General features: G+C 37.0%; 1 protein-coding gene across 1 annotated transcript in view; it reads left to right on the forward strand.

Annotated features, from left to right (window-relative positions):
• Positions 1-2,800: 2,800 nt before the first annotated feature.
• The window catches only part of LOC103096441 (sperm equatorial segment protein 1-like), a 70,559-nt gene continuing 54,302 nt past the window's right edge, over positions 2,801-19,057 (forward strand). The window contains exon 1 of the mRNA XM_007479625.1: positions 2,801-2,983. Within this exon, the coding sequence (XP_007479687.1) occupies positions 2,809-2,983 (175 nt within the window). The 5' untranslated portion in view covers positions 2,801-2,808. The remainder of the gene's footprint in view (positions 2,984-19,057) is intronic.

Genomic DNA, 19,057 nt, shown 5'->3' on the forward strand with positions numbered 1-19,057 from the left:
GTATTTGATTAAAGTAATGAATAATCACTTTTGATTTAACTGCAAGTCTGAGCACCTCACGGGTTAATGAAGAACTGACCTCTAGAAGTGCTACCCCTGTGATGAGAAAATATCCATCTTCTGAAAAAGCTTTGCATTTGTTGTTAGAGTCCTATGTAGGATAACCATAGAATGTTAAACAATTTGTTAAAAGTTAATGTATGACCTACTCCATTATTTGTAAGGAAGTCAAGAACATGTAATCACTGAGGGTATAAAACATGTAATGTGTGCCAAGAACATGTGTAATCACTGAGGGTATAAAAATAAAGTCAAGCCTGAGCCAAGGTGGAACAGTTTTTTTTGTTTTTTGTTTTTTAAATGATGCCTGACTACGGGATGAAACGTTAACTATTTCCTGTCTTCTTCATTACGTCAATGCCACCACACCTCCAGGGACCCCCAATCCCAGTGGGAGGGCTGGACCCACACACCGCAGTATATAACTATATGAAAAATGACTTTAAATCATTATTGATTAGAGAAATGCAAATTAAAACAGCTCTGAGATATCATCTTACACTTATCACACTGGCTAAAATGATAAAAGGGCAATATGACAAATGGTGGAAGGGATATGGGGAAATGTGGACACTAATACACTATTGGTGGAACTGTGAACTGATTCACCATTTTGGAGAGCAATCTGTAATTATACTCAGAGTTATAGAACTGTGCATACCTTTTGATACAGTAATATCACTATTAGGTTTATTTCCTAAGGTGATCAAGAAAAAAGGAAAATAATCTATGTGTTCTAAAATATTTTGGTAGTAGAGAAGTAGAAACTGAAATATCTATTAATTGTGGCATAGCCAAACAAGTTGTGGTATATGATTATAATGGAATGCAATTGTGCTATAAGAAATGAAAAAAGAAGATTAGAAAAAAAAAACCTGGAAAGACTTATATGAAGTAATCCAAAGTGAAGTGAATAGAACCAGGAGAACATTGTACAAAGTAACAACAATGATAATATATGATGGTCAGTTATTAGTGACTTAATTATTATCAACAAGGCAAGGTCTCAAGACAACTGCAATGGTAAAGCTGGGTATCTCAGTGGATTGAGAGCCAGGTCTAGAGTTGGGAGGTCATAAGTTCAAACCTGGCCTCAGACATTTCCCAGCTGTGTGACCCTGGGCAAGTCACTTAACCCCCATTTGCCTAGCCCTTACCACTCTTCTGCCTTGGAATCAACAGTATTGATTCCAAGACAGAAGTTAAGGTTATTAAAAAAAAAACAAAAAACTTCAAGAAGTTCATGATGAAAAAGGATATCTACTACCACAGAAAGAATAGATGGAGACTGAGTGTAGATTGAAACATAACATTCTTTATTTTATTTTCTCCATGAATTTTTCTCTAGTGTAAGCAATGTGTCTTGTTTCACAATATGAAGAACAGGGAAATATGTATTGTTTGATAATATATGTACAATCTATTCTATTATCTGTTTTTTTTTTTTGTGGAAGGAAGAGAGATGGGAGAGAGAGGAAAAGCAAAAAGAATGAGACAGAGTTTTGGACAGAGCTAATGTGAGAATAGTTTCTCTTGGATAAGCATATTTATTACATATTTATAAAAATCATATGTATTATATTGTTGTTATATACATAATAAAATAAAAAGTAACCAAAAAAGCAAATGTCAAAAGATGGTTTTACTTGTAATTGGAAAAATAAAATATAAAAAAGGAATCAATTGAAGAGAGAGAGAAAAAAAAAGTAGAGCTGGTTGAGTAGGGGACCCACAAGGTCAGATCTATGCATTAGGCAAATTACCTTGGCTGCAGTTCTAGAACGGAGTGGTGACAAACTTGAGTCAGGGCCACTAATTAGGATGGTGTTGCAATAATGTAGGGGAGAGATGATGAGAGCCTGATAATGTAGTGGAGAGATTAATTAGAACCTAAACTAACATGGTAATTGTGTAAATGGAGAGAAGGATTCAAATGTGAGAGATATTGTAACTTTAGGAATGGCAAGATTTGGCAGTGGGTTGCATTTATGGGGTGAAAGAGAGAGAGGAGTTGAGCGTAGTGCCAAGAATATGAACCTGAGATGCTTGGAAGAAGGGTGTTGCCTTGAAACCAATTATTTCTGTGCTTCACCACCTGCCTATTTCTTTAATTTTACAGATGAAAAACCGAGGACCGGGGAGGTTGAATGATTTTTTGCTCAGATCATATAGGTAATAAGTGCGGGAGGCATTATTTGAATCCCAGTCCTTTGACTTCAGAATTAGTGCTCTTCCTTTGCACCATACTGAAGTTTATAATATTTATTATCATATATATGCATATGTATATGTGCATGATGTTATATATTTACAAATATATCATAAATATAATAAAATGCTTGTATATAAAACTTGCTCATGTTTATAGATACACATTCTTATATACGATTTTATACGTATAAAACACATATGTACACGTATATACATGAGCATGTTTATTATTAAATAAGACTATGAGACGTTTGTGGGTTATATTGGTTAAGTTCACCTAAAACGAGCAGAGTTGACAAATTTCCTTTCTGCACAAAAACTAATCCTGCAAATCCACATGGAGGGATACAGGGGAAAGTGATTTGCTGATTTCCTTTCCAACCTAGTCGATCCATTAAGGATGCAACTGCAACTAACGTGGCTTGGCAAAATGTAGGCAATCTCAGGCAGAAAAACCGCTGGGCAGCGTGCCTGGAATGGAGTTCCATACGCCTGCGCAGTGGGGCCCCTAACGGTGGGCGGAGCCCAGCCCTCCACATGGGCTTCCACGGTTGCTGGGAGCTCCGTTGTCTCGGTCTCCCGGCTTCGCCCTCAAGTGTCCCCCGGGCTTCCCAGTCGCATGGCGGTGTGCTCCAGAAGATGCCTCTGAAACCCGCCGTCCTTCTTGCCGCCACGCTGCTGCTCTGGCCTATACCTACCCGGGTACACCCCTGTGAGTGATTGGCTCGAATAGTAAGGTGTAGCCATAGATTCCCCCGCCCCGCCCTAACCTGGCTCCGCCTCGTCCCCGCCTTGGCATGGCCTCGCCCCATCATTAGACACAACCCTTTTCAAAGATTCCCAGCTATGACTTCTGTTTCTCGTGTACCATCATTGTCTTTTGCCCCCTTGAGCCCACTTTCTTCTTTCTGTCCTTCCTCCTTTTTGTTTCACTACATTCCTTTCCCTAGCCTTGTCCTTTGTCTACTACCTCTGATCTATGTCATCTCTCTCCTTCCTAGGTACTTTGCACACTTCTGAACCCTCCCAGTTTTGGAAATCTAATTTTTCTCACTCCCTTCTCCCTCAAAATCTCTAGCTCCGGGAGCCTGGGGCACGCATGGATTACATCGTTCATGCCCACCTACAACCACTATAGTTGACACGTTTCTTTTCTGCACCAAAACTGACCCTGCAAACCTTACTCTGCATGGAGGGAAGACAGTAGGTGTTTACTGATTTCCTTTAAATCCAAATTCAACCCTTTCCAATACCCAACTACTTAGGAACTTGGTTAGCTGGGTACTAGGTACTTGCTATGCTGGTACTAAAACAACTCCCTTCCCTATGAAATTCTCGTATATAATCGATACTCCCAAATCAGTGCCTAAACATCCAGTCCTGTTTCAAGGACGAAGCAGACAGTAGGAGCTTTGGGTAATTTCCAGCTTGTCTTAAATATTCTTTTTTTTTTAAAATATTATTTTATTTGGTCGTTTTCATACATTATTCACTGGAAACAAAGATCGTTTTCTTTTCCTCGCCTCCCCCCCCCCCCCCCCCCCCCCCCCCCCGCCTTTCCCTCTCCCATAGCCGACGCATGATTCCACTGGTTATCACATGTGTTCTTGACTCGAACCCATTTCCCTGTTGTTGGAATTTGCATTATAGTGTTCATTTAGAGTCTCTCCTCAGTCTTATTAAATATTCTTTTAAGAAACTTAACCTATTTTTTTTCACTATCAAAATGATAGTAAGGCAAATGTTAACATTTCTAATACCACACTCCTCTCACTAAGAGCCGATTAGATAATTTGTATGTATTTGTGATTTCAAGATCTATAGTTCTAATTTCTTAGGATTTTTTTTTTAGGGAAAGTGGACGGTTCAATTTGCTTACTTAAAATTTCAAGAAATCTTCAACTTACAGAAAAGATTTAAATGATTTCTTTCTGTATTTTTTTGCTTGTAGTTTACAGTTTAAAAATTACATAAAAATATGAGATAATTTTTACACAGCCATTGTGAATGTTTGCAGTATATTTTAACATAGTGCTGGGTAAAAAATTTAACTTCCTGGCTTTTTAAAAGTTCTAACTTTTGTTTTGTAACTTATCTCTAACACAAATTAACATAGTGATTTTAATTATTATTGCATAAAAATTATGAATACAAAAGAAATAAAGTCATGCCTATCTACTGCTCTGTTGCTCTGTGTTGTAAATTCATACAGCACAACCAGTTTAAATGCATTGAACAAATTAACAGCATATTGGCAAAGTAAATTGAAGGATTGAGGAATTTATATACATAATCCAACTCATTTAAAATGCTACCAAAGAAAAAATAATATTTGTTTCCTTTTTAGATTCGTGTGAAGTATTTTTATACTGTGATGATAATTCAGTTTTAAATTTGATATTATAATTTTATTGACCTGAACTGACATGAATGAAATTGATAAGATTTCTCCTTTGAAGAACTATGATTCATTGAGTTGGAAATTTACTACACAAGTCACAATCCTTACATACCGTGCCACTGTGTTGTTTCTCATCTATGATTTCCTATAAATTTTCATAGAACGTACTGAACCAATTTTAGACCTTTTTTCTTTTCTTTTTTTAAAAAAATATTTCATATTATTCAGTGTAACCCTAACCCTAACCCTCCTCCTGGAGGTGATGAGCAAATCCACTGGGTTTTACATGTATCATTGTTCAAAACCTATTTCCATATTAACATTTGCAATAGAGGGATTAATTAAAGTCAACATCCCCAATCAAATAGCCCTCAAACCATGTGCTAAATCATATGTTTTTCTTCTGCATTTCTACTCCCACAATTCTTTCTTTGGCTATAGATTGTGTTCTTTTTCATAAGTCTCTCAGAATTGTCATGGATCATTGCATTGCTGCTAGTAGAGAAGTCCATTACATTCAATTATGCCACAATGTATCAGTCTCTGTACAGTGTTCCCCTGGTTCTGCTCCTTTTGTTCTACATCAATTCCTGGAGGTCATTCCAGTTCACATGGAATTCCTCTAGTTCATTATTCCTTTTAGCACCATAGTATTCCATCACCAACCATCAGATATCACAATTTGTTCAGCCATTCCCCAATTGATGGGCACTCCCTCATTTTCCAGTTTTTTACCACTACAAAGAGTGTGGCTATAAATATTTTTGTACATGTATTCTTCTCTATTATCAATTTGGGGTACAAACCCAGCAGTGGTATGTCTGGATCAAAGGGCAGGCAGTCTTTGAAAGCCCTTTGGACATAGTTCCAAATTGCCTTCCAGAATAGTTGGATCAATTCACAATTCTATCAGCAATGTATTAGTGGCCCAATTTTGCCACATACCCTTCAACATTTATCACTTTCCTTTGCTGCCATATTGGCCAATCTGCTAGGTATGAGGTGGTACCTCAGAATTGTTTTAATTTGCATTTCTCTAATCAGGAAGGATTTAGAACACTTTTTCATGTGCTTATTGATGATTTTGATTGTTTTATCTGAAAACTATCTATTCATGTTCATTACCCATTTATCAATTGGGGAAATGGCTTTTTTTGTACAATTGATTTAGCTCCTTATAAATTTGAGAACTCCCCCAATTTGTTGCTTTCCTTCTAATTTTAGTTGCATTGGTTTTGTTTGTACAAAACCTTTAAAATTTAATGTCATCAAAATTATTCATTTTACATTTTGTAATATTCTCTATCACTTGCTTCATCATAAATTCTTTCCTTTCCCATAGATCTGTCAGGCATACTATTTTATGTTCCCCTAATTTTCTTATAATTTCCTTCTTTATGTTTAAGTCATTTACCCATTCTGAATTTATCTTGGTATAGGGTGTGAGATGTTGATGTAAACCTAATCTCTCCCATACTGTTTTCTGAATGTGAATCTTTCTAACTCTTGCTGCTAAATTGTGTTGGAAATACATAGAAATGCTGATGATTTATATGGGTTTATTTTGTATCCTACAACTTTGCTAAAGTTGCTGATTATTTCCACTTGCTTTTTAGTTGATGCTCTTGGAATCTTTAAGTAGACCATTATATCATCTGTAAAGAGAGAGAGTTTAGTCTCCTCATTGCCTACTTTAATCCCTTCAATTTTTTTCTTCTCTAATTGCTATTTTCTAGTTTCTAGTACAATGTTAAATAATAGAGATGATCATGGTCATCTTTGCTTAATTCCTGATCTTTTGGGGAAGGCTTCTAATTTATCCCCATTGCAGATGATGCTTGTTGATGGTTTTAAAATATATACTGTTTATTGTTTTTAGGAAAGGCCCATTCCTATACTTTCTAGTGTTTTTTCTTAAACCCTTACCTTCTCTCTTGGAATCAATACTATGTATTGGTTCCAAGGCAGAAGAGTAGTAAGGGCTAGGCAATGGGGGTTAATACCCAGGGTCACAGAGCTTGGAAGCGTTTGAAACCAGATTTGAACCTAGGACCTCCCTTCTCTAGGCCTGGCTCTCAATCCACTGAGCCACCCAACTGCTTCCTTTCTAGTGTTTCCAATAGGAATAAGAGTTGGATTTTTTCAAAGGCTTTTTCTGCATCTATTAAGATAATCATATGATTTCTGTTGGTTTGGTTGTTGATATGGTCAATTATATGGTTGGTTTTCCTAATATTAAACCGTCCTTGCATTCCTAGTATAAATCTCACCTGATCATAGTGAATAATCCTCATGATCACTTACTGGAGTCTTTTTGCTAGTATTCTATTTAAGATTTTGCATCTATGTTCATTAAGGAAATTGGTCTGTAGTTTTCTTTCTGTTTTTGGTATGCCTGGCTTTAGAATCAGTACAGTATTTGTGTCATAAAAGGAATTTGGTAAAACTTCTTTGCTTATTTTGTCATAGTTTATATAATGTTTGATAGAATTCACTTGTGAATCCATCAGGCCCTGGGGGTTTTTTCCTTAGGGAGTTCCTTGATGGCTTGTTCAATTTCTTTTTCTGAGATGGGGTTGTTTAAGTATTCTATTTCCTCTTTAATTAATCTAGGCAATTTATATTTTTGTAAGTATGCACCCATTTAACCTACATATTTTTTCCATATAATTGGGCAAATTGATTCTTAGTAATTACCTTAATTTCCTCTTCATTAGAGGTGAGGTGACCCTTTTCATCTCTGATACTGTTAATTTGATTTTCTTCTTTCTTTTTTTATTAGATTAACCAATACTTTATTTTATTTGTTTTTTCAAAGTACCAGCTCCTAGTCTTATTTATTAGTTCAACAGTTCCTTTACTTTCAATTTTATTAATTTCTCTTTTGATTTTTAGGATTTCCAATTTAATTTTTTTCTGGAGATTTTTAATTTTTCTTTCAAGTTTTTTAAGTTGCATATATAATTCATTGACCTCTTCCCTCTTTGATTTGTTGATATATGCACTCAGGAATAGAAATTTTCCCCTGAGTACTGCTTTGGCTGTATCCCATAGATTTTGATGTGTTGTTTCCTCATTGTCATCATCTTCAATAAATCAGTAATTGTTTCTTTGATTTGTTCTTTGACCCACCATTTTTGAAGAATTAGATTATTTAGTTTCCAATTAATTTTAAATCTGCCTTTCTATAAGCCCTTATTGATTATGATTTTTATTGCTTCATGGTCTGAAAACATTGCATTTATTATTTCTTCTTTCCTATATTTGTTTACAATGTTTCTATGCCCTAGTACATGGTCAGTCTTTCTATATATGTCATATACTGCTAAAAAGAAGATATATTCTTTTTTATCTCCATTTTTCTCCAGATATCTATTAGCTCTATTTTTTAAAACATTTCATTCACTTCCCTTACTTCTTTTGTTTTATATACATATATATATATGTATATATATATATATATATATATATATGGTTCAATTTATCTAGTTCTGATAGGGGAAGATTGAGTCCCCCCATTAGTATGGTTTTATTTTTTATTTCCTCCTTAAGCTCCTTTGGTTTCTCCTTTAGAAATCTGAATGCTGTACCATTTGGTGCATATATGTTGAGTACTGCTATTTTTTTCATTATTTATACTACCTTTCATCAGGATATAATTATCTTCCTTATATCTTTTAATTAGATCTATTTTTGCTTTAGTTTTGTCTAAGATCACAATTGCTACTCCTGCCTTCTTTGTCTCAGTTGTAGCCCAGTACATTCTGCTCCACCCATTTATCTTTATCCTCTGTATGTCTACCTGCCACAAGTGTGTTTCTTGTAGACAACATATGGTAGGATTCTGGTTTTTTAATTCAATCTGCTACTTCCTTTCTATGGGTGAGTTCATCCTATTCACATTCACAGTTATGATTACTATCTGTGGATTCCCTTCCATTTTGACTTCCTCCTTTGATTCTGCCTTTTTTCTTATTCTTGTTACCCTCCCCTCCAACTTTTCACTTTTAGTCAGTCTCCTCCCTTTTCCCTCCCTAATGTTACTCCCCTTCCTACACCTTCCCCTCTTATTATTCCCCTCTTACTATAGTGCCTTTTAAATGACTCCACAACTTCTCATTCCCTTGTATTGTTCCCCCTCCCCACCAGCTTGTTTATTACCCTTCTACTTCTCTATAGGGCATGATACAATTCTCTGCCTCAATGGATCTGATTGTTCTTCCCTCACTGAGTCATTTCCAGTGAGTATAAGATTTAAGTATTACCTGTTGCCAACATCTTCCACCCTTCCATTGTATTGATCTTCTCCCTCCCTCCCCCCATGCACTTCTTTATGAAATATATATTTATCCCTTTTCCTCTTTTCCCATTTCTTTGAATATTATCCTTTCTTTTTATCCCTAGTTTTTAATATAGTTTTTGATATATTATCCTATATAGTTTGTCACTGTACTCTCTAAGTACACTTCTTCTAGTTACCTGTAAGAATTGAAATAATATTTCTACACAGATATATAGTTTATAAAGTTTATTAGAAAGGCTAGACAATCAGTTTAAATCTCATCATTCCTATAAGTAACCTGACCATGTGGTCCCTAGCCTGCAAGCCTCTTCCTCCTTCCCCCTTACCCTCCTGCTCCGTTCTCCCATCTCTTTTCTATTCCCTTCTTCCCAAGAAGCCAAAAACCTTGACTTTTATTGATGTACAACATGCACTGAATGCAAAACCTGGTGCAACTGTGCTATGTCAGGAAAGTTTGACAGACAGGTCAAGTTACTTAGGAGGGGGAGGGAATGAATTTCCTTTTCACAATCTCCCCTATGATCCTTTGGAAGACCCATCTCCCCAATGGATCATTTAAATATAACTATTTTATAACTCTAAATACCTTTTAGCTAAAAGTATATACAATATTGCATTTTTCTAAGAGGAAGTTACAAGTGTTAGAGATGAGAAAGTTAGAGATGAGAGTAAAATACAAAAACTGATTTATAGACACATTGACAAAATGCCAATTAGGGGGCTGTCCCCTTTGGCATAAGAGTTTACATTCAGAATAAGTATGTTCAATCCCCTTCAATTCAGTTCATTATATCCCAAAGTTCATTCTGGATCTTTTGATGTGGTGTGTGGATTCTTCAGGCATCTTTTCAGCACCTTCTCCAAAAGGATCCTCTTTCCTGATTTTGGGTGTTGTCAAGTTTCTTTTCCCGAAATTTCTCCAGAGGAAACACTGCGGGAGTAAAAACACCAAAGAAAAACAACTGCTTGAATACATGGGTCAAAGGGGTGTGGTTGAGGATGTAGACTCTAAATGAACATCCTAGTGCAAACAACAACATGGAAATAGGTTCTGATCAAGGATGCAAGTAATACCCAATGAAATTGCGTGTTGGCTGTGGGAAGGGTAGGTGGAGGGGAGGGAGGGAAATAATGTGATTATTGTAACCAAGGAATAATGTTCTAAATTGACTAAATAAACTAATTCAAATGGGAAAAAAGAAAGAAACAATTTCTGGGAATAAAGAGGTAAAAATTAAAAAAAATATTTAAATCTTGGATTTTTAGGATAATTACACAATCCCCCTGAGGAGTGTGTTGACCAACACCAGAATCACACTGGGATACATGACTGAGTTAAGAGGTATATGAAACAATCATCAAAATGAAAACAAAAACAAACCATCCCCCAAAAAAATCTCAAATAAAAGAGTTAAAAAAGAAATTCTGTATAAAAATAAGAAATATAGAAATGATAAAAAACAAAATAAAAATCTTACATGTATAAAATTCTGAGTAAAAAAATAAACTTGTAACAGGTTTTTGAATCACAAGGACCAGTTAAGTGACTTATGTCCCACAAGCCTGTAGGACAATAGCAGCAATACAGCACTTTACCCATTTGCAGCCAGGACTACAGAAAATTGCCAAACTATAGGAGAGAAAGGACTAAGTTTCAGCAGCAAATGGGAAAATCATTCCTGGGTCTGATTTTACCGTCACTATCAGAGATAAGGGGAGCCAGGATGATAGTCAACCTGAGGTACTTGACTCAGAATATTGCACATGGAGTATGGTTCAAGGGAGTCCTGCATCTTAATATATGTCAAGTGCTTCAACCTCAATTCTAACACTAGGTTCAAGTCCTTTTGTATTGGCAAAGAAGTTCAACAATCCTCCCTGGATTGGAATTTGATCTATTTTGACTTTGTGCTACTTGGCACTGTATAGTGGCTCTTTTGTTCCCTTCTCCTGGAATCAGACACAATCATTTAACAAAATACCATAACATTTATGAATAAATGGCAGGTTTCCATAGTCAAAAGCTTTTGGATATGCATATTACTAGGGCTAATAGATACTGTAAGCTTATACTGTAGACTATATGCTTCAAGGCAAACAAAATTAATACTAATTTCATAATTACATGTTCAACTTTTCCACAAAAGTAACATGTTAGTAGTTGTTTTGTGGATTCTTGTAAGGGAGCTATGATCTCTCTTTGCTTTACCTTTCCAACTGTTTCAGTTAATTCTTTTACTTCCTTCCTCAATGTCTCTACTAAAGTAATATTCTCCTTATCCTTCTCACCCTGTTTAGAAGTCAATTCCTTTATTTACTTCCTTAATGCTTCCACTAAATCAATGTTCTCCTTCTCCTTTTCCTTATGTCCCTCAAAAGCATAAACTGCCACTCTTTTTAAGTCTTCAAGATCCATAGTAGGCCAGTTTGGACAGCAAGTCATAAAATAATTCCTAACTACCTTACAAATGTTTTTTACAAATTGTATTCTGATTTGTCTAACATCCCTTTCTCTACCCAGATTGAGCTCAACATATCTGCCTCCCAGCTCCATAAGTCTATCCATAAACTGGGAGGCATTTTCACTGTCTTCTTGCTTAAGATTTTCAAATTTATCCCATGTACCAGGCCTATCAGAACAGGCTCCCATGGTCTTTAGCAATGTATTTCTAGCCTGGCATAGTTGTAAGTAATCTTGATCTGAATTTGGGTCGCATTTGGGATCTTCAGTTGGCCAATGAGTTGTTCCCTCTCTTTAGGCCTGATTAACAAGAGAAAGAATCTTATTCCTTTCCCTTTCTGTTAGTAAGGCCTGGAGCAAATCTTCTACATCAAGCCATGTGAGATTATATGTGTGGAAAATTCTTTCAAACTTATTTATCATCATTACAGGCTCAGCTTCATAGTGAGGTGTTTTTTCTTTGAATCTCTTAATGTACTGTGGAGAAAAAGGTGTATGATGTCTAATGTTTACTAAATCTCCATGCCTGTTATATGTAGGGACATCTCTTAGAGCAGCGGTTCTCAATCTCTCAATTTGTAGCAACGAGAATACATAATGCATATCAGGTATTTACATTCCAAATCATAACTGTAGCAAAATTACAGTTTTGAAGTAGCCACCAAAATAATTTTTTGGTTTGGGGTCATTGCAACATGAGGAACTGTATTGTGGGGTCACAGCATTAGAAAAGTTGAGAACCACTGTCTTAGAGGGAAAAGACATTTATTTGAATCATCTGTGACAACTGTTGCTTGACCTGTGTTCTGGAGTTCAATGGAATGGGTTGTAGTGAGACTGGTAGGGGAAGGGGATGGGGTGGTGGAATGGAGCTGGTCAACAGGTGGGGAGGCAGAGCAAAAGGATTGGGGGAGGGGCTGGGTGTGTGGTGGAGAGGAACAGGGAAGGACTGGGGGTGAGGTGGAGAGGAACAGAGAGGTGGGACTGGGTATGGGGAGGAGAGGAGTAGGAGGGGTGAAGTCTAGAGGAGTCATAGTAAGGTGGGTGGGAAGGAGGGTATGGAAAAGGATTGAAGTAGGGATGGTACAGGTGAGCATAGTTAAAAGGAGGGTACAAGTAGTAGGATGTTAAGGGAGGGTAGAGAGGTATATTGGGGGGGTGTAAGGATAATTTAGGGTTGTGACCTAATCTAAGTTTGATTTTTGGTCACCAGGGGATATCCCAACTAAAATATCCAAGTTAGTTTGGAAATCTATGGTGGTTTAATCAATATAGAGGGAAGAAATTAAGGAGAAGAGAGAGGGAAAGGGTATAGGATTTCACCCACCTGACCTGTTCCAGGGGGAGTTCAAAGTCCTCCACCACAAGGTTTCTGAAGAAGATTAGAGGCTTCCAAGTGGATAGTGTTTGGAAGGTAAAGGAGGAAAAATCAGCCTAAACTCCAAGAGAGCTCAGAGAAGACCCTCACCTGAACTAGGTTACTAGGCTTCCTCCAGTATGGTATCAAGGGAAACTCACTGTTAAATCAGACAATAGCTGCCACCACACCAAGATGCCAAGGTGCTCAGCAAGCTGCCGCCAGCCACTTCTCTGCCACAAAAAAGAGCCTGGAGAGAGGAAGTGATGTGAAATATATAGCCAGTTTTACACCACTTTCCTGCGTCTCACCTGTACCAATGGTAGATTAAGCTTGACTTAGGACAGCCCAGGGGTCTGTCAGCTGTTTCCGATTTGTCATTCGCTAGCACATGTCTATCAGAGGCCATCCTCGTAGATACTTAATCCTTAAGTATGGGTGTAGACATTCCTGATTTTGTTAGACTAAGTAGGGTGGAGTAATCTAAACTTCACAGGGGAAAGGGAATGGGAGGAGGAGAGGATGAGCAAAGACTGAAAGGGAGAGGAGCTGAGGGGTTCAAGCCCTTGTTTGGGTCAGTATGAGGAAAAACCTCATCACAGACCAGGTGGGATGATAGAGTGTGTTTCTTGCTAGATTTAACTGAAGGAGTTAAGCTAGAATGGTTTGGTTCCAAAGAAATGGTTTCCTCACTGGAGGGGATGGTTGATTTATTAACACGATATGCCCACAAGTACCAGTATTTATAATCTTTGAATCTTTGTATTTAATGGCTAACTTCAAATCTTTTAAGATCTTGAAGGCAAAAGAGCCATATTTTGGCCAGGTAAAAGATATGTCCATCCATGCCTTACAAAGCTTTCTAGCTTCTTTCTTTGTCATCCAATTCTCCTTAGGTAAATTGGGATTAGCCCAAGATTTAAGAAATTTATGCATAGGTGAATCAGGAGGAATATTTCCTGATTTCTCTTGATGTGTTGCAGTATTTCCCATATTGTCATGTCTGTGTGTCCTTTTAAAGCTAGTTTGAATATTTATAAATGGTCAGCTTAAACAATGAAAAGTTCCTTAAACAAAAAAAAAAATGGAGATACAAATTTCCTCAATGTTATTGTGAAAGACAATAAGAGGAAGTTTCAAACCAAAGGCTAATATAAAGAAGTAAGTAATTGTTGCTCAGCAATAGTATCAATAATGAATTTGTTGCAGTTATTATTGCGATTAATAATTGATAACAATATGCATTTGTTGTAATTATTGATAGTATTATTAATAATTAGTAACACACATTTATTATAATTATTGATAATGTTATCAGCAATTAATAATATGCATTTATTATAATTATTGATATTAATAATTAATAACCAGAAACAATAAGTATCAACCATCAAAAATAACTATTAGTAATTTAGTTATTAAAATGAATAATTATTGTTATTGATAGTATTATTAATACTATTGTGTTCTAAAATTATTCATTAATATTGTATGTAATTAATTTCATTTAATGTTGGCTTTGTTCAATTTTTGAAATTTGGTTGGTTATTTAAATGCAATATTATTAATATTTCCCATTAATTATCCTTTTATTTAAATATATTCAATTTAATAGCATTTTTTGGATCACTACTGGAGGTAGCTAAGGAATTCTATTTATTTTCCTACAGTTTTAATTCTTGACAGCAGGTAGTGCTATAAATGCATGTAGAGTGGAAGGCACTTGTGGGTAGGCCTATCTAAATAAGAAGGGAGAAAGAAATGTGTGTGAGGGGGAAGGGAGAGACCAAAAGGAAGAGAAAGAAAATGTGGCTTTTTGATATGCTAAAGAAGGCAAGCAGTCTGCAAGGAAAGTTTGAAGGTGGGGAAGGGAGAGAAAAATTCAAAGAGAACTTCTTTGTAAAAATGAAATCTAAAGAAAGTGTCAAGGAGTGGAGAGGAGAAAGAAAATAACTCCCTGAAGCACTTCCTCTTAGCCCAGTTCTAAGGACTGTTTGAGGGGAGAAGGGAGAAGGGAAAGAAAAATGGAGTTAAATCCCTTCCCTTTCCTGTAGTTAACAGCCATGTTCCTTTTAAAAGTTGGGGGATGCTGGTATCTGCTAGGGACCCACTCAATCAGTGATAGTTTTTTTTTAAACCCAGGAATTCCACCTTCTTGGTCTGACTACCAAGCACATGAGTTTTCTGCTCTAGCCCATCACTGCCAGAGTCAAAAGTTGGGGTGGGGGGGTCTTACACCAATTTCTAGGGGGCCACCTCCATGTGCTGCTCCTCCAGTCTGCAAGGGCCATTCTGTGCCAGGTGCAGTGGTAGGGCTTTGAGTCAAGAGTCCCAGAGACTGGGCTGGAAAAGTCAGGCCCAGGTCCCATCTGTGCAAAAAGCATCCTTTCCCTTCTCTACTGCCCCAGGGAGCCCCTAACTCTAATCCATAGCCTAGAAGGATGCCCAGGATTAGTTTAAGGGGTGTTAACTAAAGGATTTTTGTCTTAAAAGCTGGGATCTTTGGGTTTATCATACACTGTCTTGTTGAGGTCATTTACCCCAAGTTTATTCTGTAAGGATAATTTTAGTGTTTTGACTTAAAATCTAGATTTAAATGGTTACCAAATAAAATTCCCAAGTCAGTCTGAGAAATCATGGAGATTTTAATCAATATAGAGAGAAGGAATTAAGGAAAGAAGAGAGAGAGAGAGAGAGAGAGAGAGAGAGAGAGAGAGAGAGAGAGAGAGAGAGAGAGAGAGAGAGAGAGAGAGAGAGAGAATTAATTTAAACTGCTCTGGCTCAGGCTGAGCCAGGCAGTAGTTAAAGGCCTTGGCCAAAGTCGCCTCCCTGAGCCTAAGGGTAAGGGAGTCAGTCTTATCACTCACCACAAGACTGTCTCCAAGCTGGGTTCCAGTCCTCCACTGAACTCAGTCTCCTGAACTGAGTTCAGAATATCCACTCTGAGCTGAATTCTCCCTCCCTGACTTTTTACCCCTTCCTTTTAAAGAAATTTTATCTTATGTCACTTCCCCTAAATTTTCACTCCTACCAATCACAGTTGACACTTTTTTCCAAGACTGCCCATTCTTAGTTCTCACCACTCTTTAGTTCTCACCTTCTCTGGTTAGATTATATCTTCTGAGTACTTCACACTTCTTTGTTAAGATCACCCTTTGTGAGTTACTTGACCTTTTTGTGATTAATTTAAGCTTTAAAGGTACTTAACACCTTTTTGTATTAGATCTAAAAATAGACCTAGCTTAAGGTTATAGCTTCACTATAAGGTATGAGGTAAGTACCCTCATTGTTCAATCAGGAGTTTACAACTTTATCTTCCCCTTAAGTATGTCTAATTAGGGTGGAGTAGTTTCCAAGTTCACAATCCCCCCTGATGATCATTGGGAGACTAGTCTCCCCATTGATCATTTAACATAATCATCTTGTAGTCCTAAAGCACTTCTAACTACAAATGTATACAATATTCAATTTTCTAAGAAGAAATTACAGTAGTTAGGAAGGAATAGAAAAGAGAGAAAGCAAAATCAATGTTTTGCTAGATGCATTGACAAAAAGCCAAATTAGGGGCAGTCCCCTTGGCATAAAAATATACATTTACAAATAAATGTTCAATCAAACTTCAGTTCAATCAATCACACCCAAAGTTCATTCTGGATCTTCTTGATGTAGTGTGGGTTTTCTGGCATCTTTCTGCAACAGAGTCTGGATTTAGGAGTTACCAAGCTTCTTCCTTGAAGATCTTTCTCAAACAAAAAAAAAATCAAAATCTTGGATTTTTGTTAAAATACCCCCCCCCCCCGAAGTGGGTGTTAAAAATATCCAGTTCAGCTCAGGATGCAATGTTGAGTTATGGGGGTGTATGAGTCAATTATCAAAAGAATTGAAAAACAACCCAAAACATAAGAGATGAAAAAAAATTCAAAATAGGCCCTTATTTGAGTTTAATAAATTTCTAACAGGCCCTTGTATAGGTCCAATTTAAAATAATTTCTATCCTACAAATCTGTAGGATGTCACTTACTCATTTGCAGCCAAGACTTCAGGAATTTGCCATACTATAAGAAGAAAAAGAACTAGAGTTTTTATTTTGATAGGGAAGTTCTGATTTTTGTCATTCTCCGGGATATAGGATGCCAGCATGATAGTCAAATTTTGGTACTCGTCTGAGTACTTCAGAAAGAGTGTAGATACAAGGAAGTCCTACAACTTAACATATGTCAAGCATCGCAACCTCGAGCCCACATTAGTATTTCCTGTGTGCTCTTTTTGGCACTATTCAGGTTAAATCTGTGCTCCTTGTTTTTATCCCTTTTTCTAGAATCAGACACAAACATTAATCATAGTCCCATAACATTTTATCAATAAATGGCAGGTTCCCATAGCTTAAAGCTTTTGGGTATGCATTGATATTATAGCAAGAATATATATATATACATGTGTATATATATATATTTATATATATAAAACTTATATTGCTGCAGAAAAAATATTAATTGTATGTACCTTTAGAACAAGAAATGAGAAAAAAGGAAAAATATTCAAATATTCTAATCAAAATAAAAGAAAAGCAATAATAAAAATAAGGAAAAAATCAGTAATTCAATGTGTCCTCAAAAAACAGCATCCACTTGTCAATGGATTATTATCTCCAATGCATGTGATAGGAGACAGTCAATAATTCTCAACAGAAGATGCTCTCTTTACATGTGAGCAATGAATCCAAGAGTCCTTCTCTCCAACCTTTATAGATGTTGGAGTAGTTAACAATATTTGGAATGGTCCTTCCCAGGAAGACTGAGTTGCTCCAGTACACTTGAAATTCTTAATATACACTTTGTCTCCTCGGTTCAGGTCATGAAGAGAAAAGTCTAGTGGTCTGGCTTGTACTGCAGCTCTGGATTCATGAAGTTCATGCAATTTGTGCTGTAATTCCTGTATATAGGAATCAATAGTAGTATCTCCCCCCAATAGTGATGTATATGCAGGGGAGGAAGGTTTAGCCTGTATAGGTGGATGTCCAAATAGCATCTCAAATGGTGAGATGTATAGGTTTCCTCTAGGCCTGCTTCTAAGATAAAATAGGGCCAGAGAGAGAATTTCAGGCCATTTTAAATGTGTCTCAGTGAATAATTTTCCAATCATAGTTTTAAGTTCTTTGTTCATCCTCTCAACTTGGCCTGAGCTCTGGGGATGATATGGAACATGGAATTTGGGAGTTATCCCCAAGCAAGAATATATCTGATTTAAGACAGAATTAGTAAAATGACTTCCCCTATCTGAATCAATATGTGCTGGCAGGCTAAAGTGAGGAATAATTTCTTTTAAAAGTACCTTAGCAACAAAAGCTGCTGTGGCTTGGGTTGCAGGAAATGCCTCTAGCCATCTGGTTAATTGATCTACTATGACTAGACAAAATTTATAACGTCCAGCCTTTGGCATTGTTATGAAATCTATCTGTAGATTCTCAAAAGGTGTGTAAACCAGAGGATGCCCACCAAAGGCTTTGCCATGAAAGGCATATTGGTTATATGCTTGGCAGGTAGAGCAGGCTGAACACACTTTAGAGGCTATAGTAGTTATACCAGGAGTTATCCATACTCTCTTAACAGAGTCCATGATGCCCTGGGTGCAACCTTCCCGGGAGCGCCCACGGTCTGCGCTCCCCCCGCCTGCCAGGGTTTCGGGTGTAGCTTCTTTCAGGGGTAGGACTTTGGTGGTCTTAGTCAGCTCCCAAGGACCTAGAGGTGCCCCTTGCTTGCTCTAGAGGTGCCCCTCGCTCACTCTCTTATTCTGGCGCATGCTAGCTCTGACTCTGGCTCCATAGGTGGGGTGGGGGAGGGTAGATCAGCTCATGTTTGGGTGGGAGCTTTTTCACCCCCTTATTGTGTGGAAATGTCCAAATCCCACATACCTTCAATGCTGTGCCCTACTGTAGAGTCCCTTTGTTTTCATGAAAATGAGTTTTTTTGGGTTCTTTTGAGGTAGTCTATATTGGTGATTGCTCAGGAAGGGAAGTGTCCTGCATCTAGACTGCCGCCATGCTTAACTAGAAGTTACCAGACACATTTTTAAATATACCTTCATTCTGTTTTTTTATATACCTTCAGTGTGATACTAAATGTAGTGGTACCCAATGTGGCTATTAAGTTGAATGGACCTTTCACTAAAGACTGCCATACTGCATTCATTAGTTTGCCATTGAAATAGCAAGGTGATGCTCACAGGACATACCTAGTTGTATAGAGCTTAATTTCCCCTTTTATT

This window comes from Monodelphis domestica, chromosome 1 (genome assembly GCF_027887165.1).
Source record: "Monodelphis domestica isolate mMonDom1 chromosome 1, mMonDom1.pri, whole genome shotgun sequence".
Lineage (NCBI taxonomy): Eukaryota > Metazoa > Chordata > Mammalia > Didelphimorphia > Didelphidae > Monodelphis > Monodelphis domestica.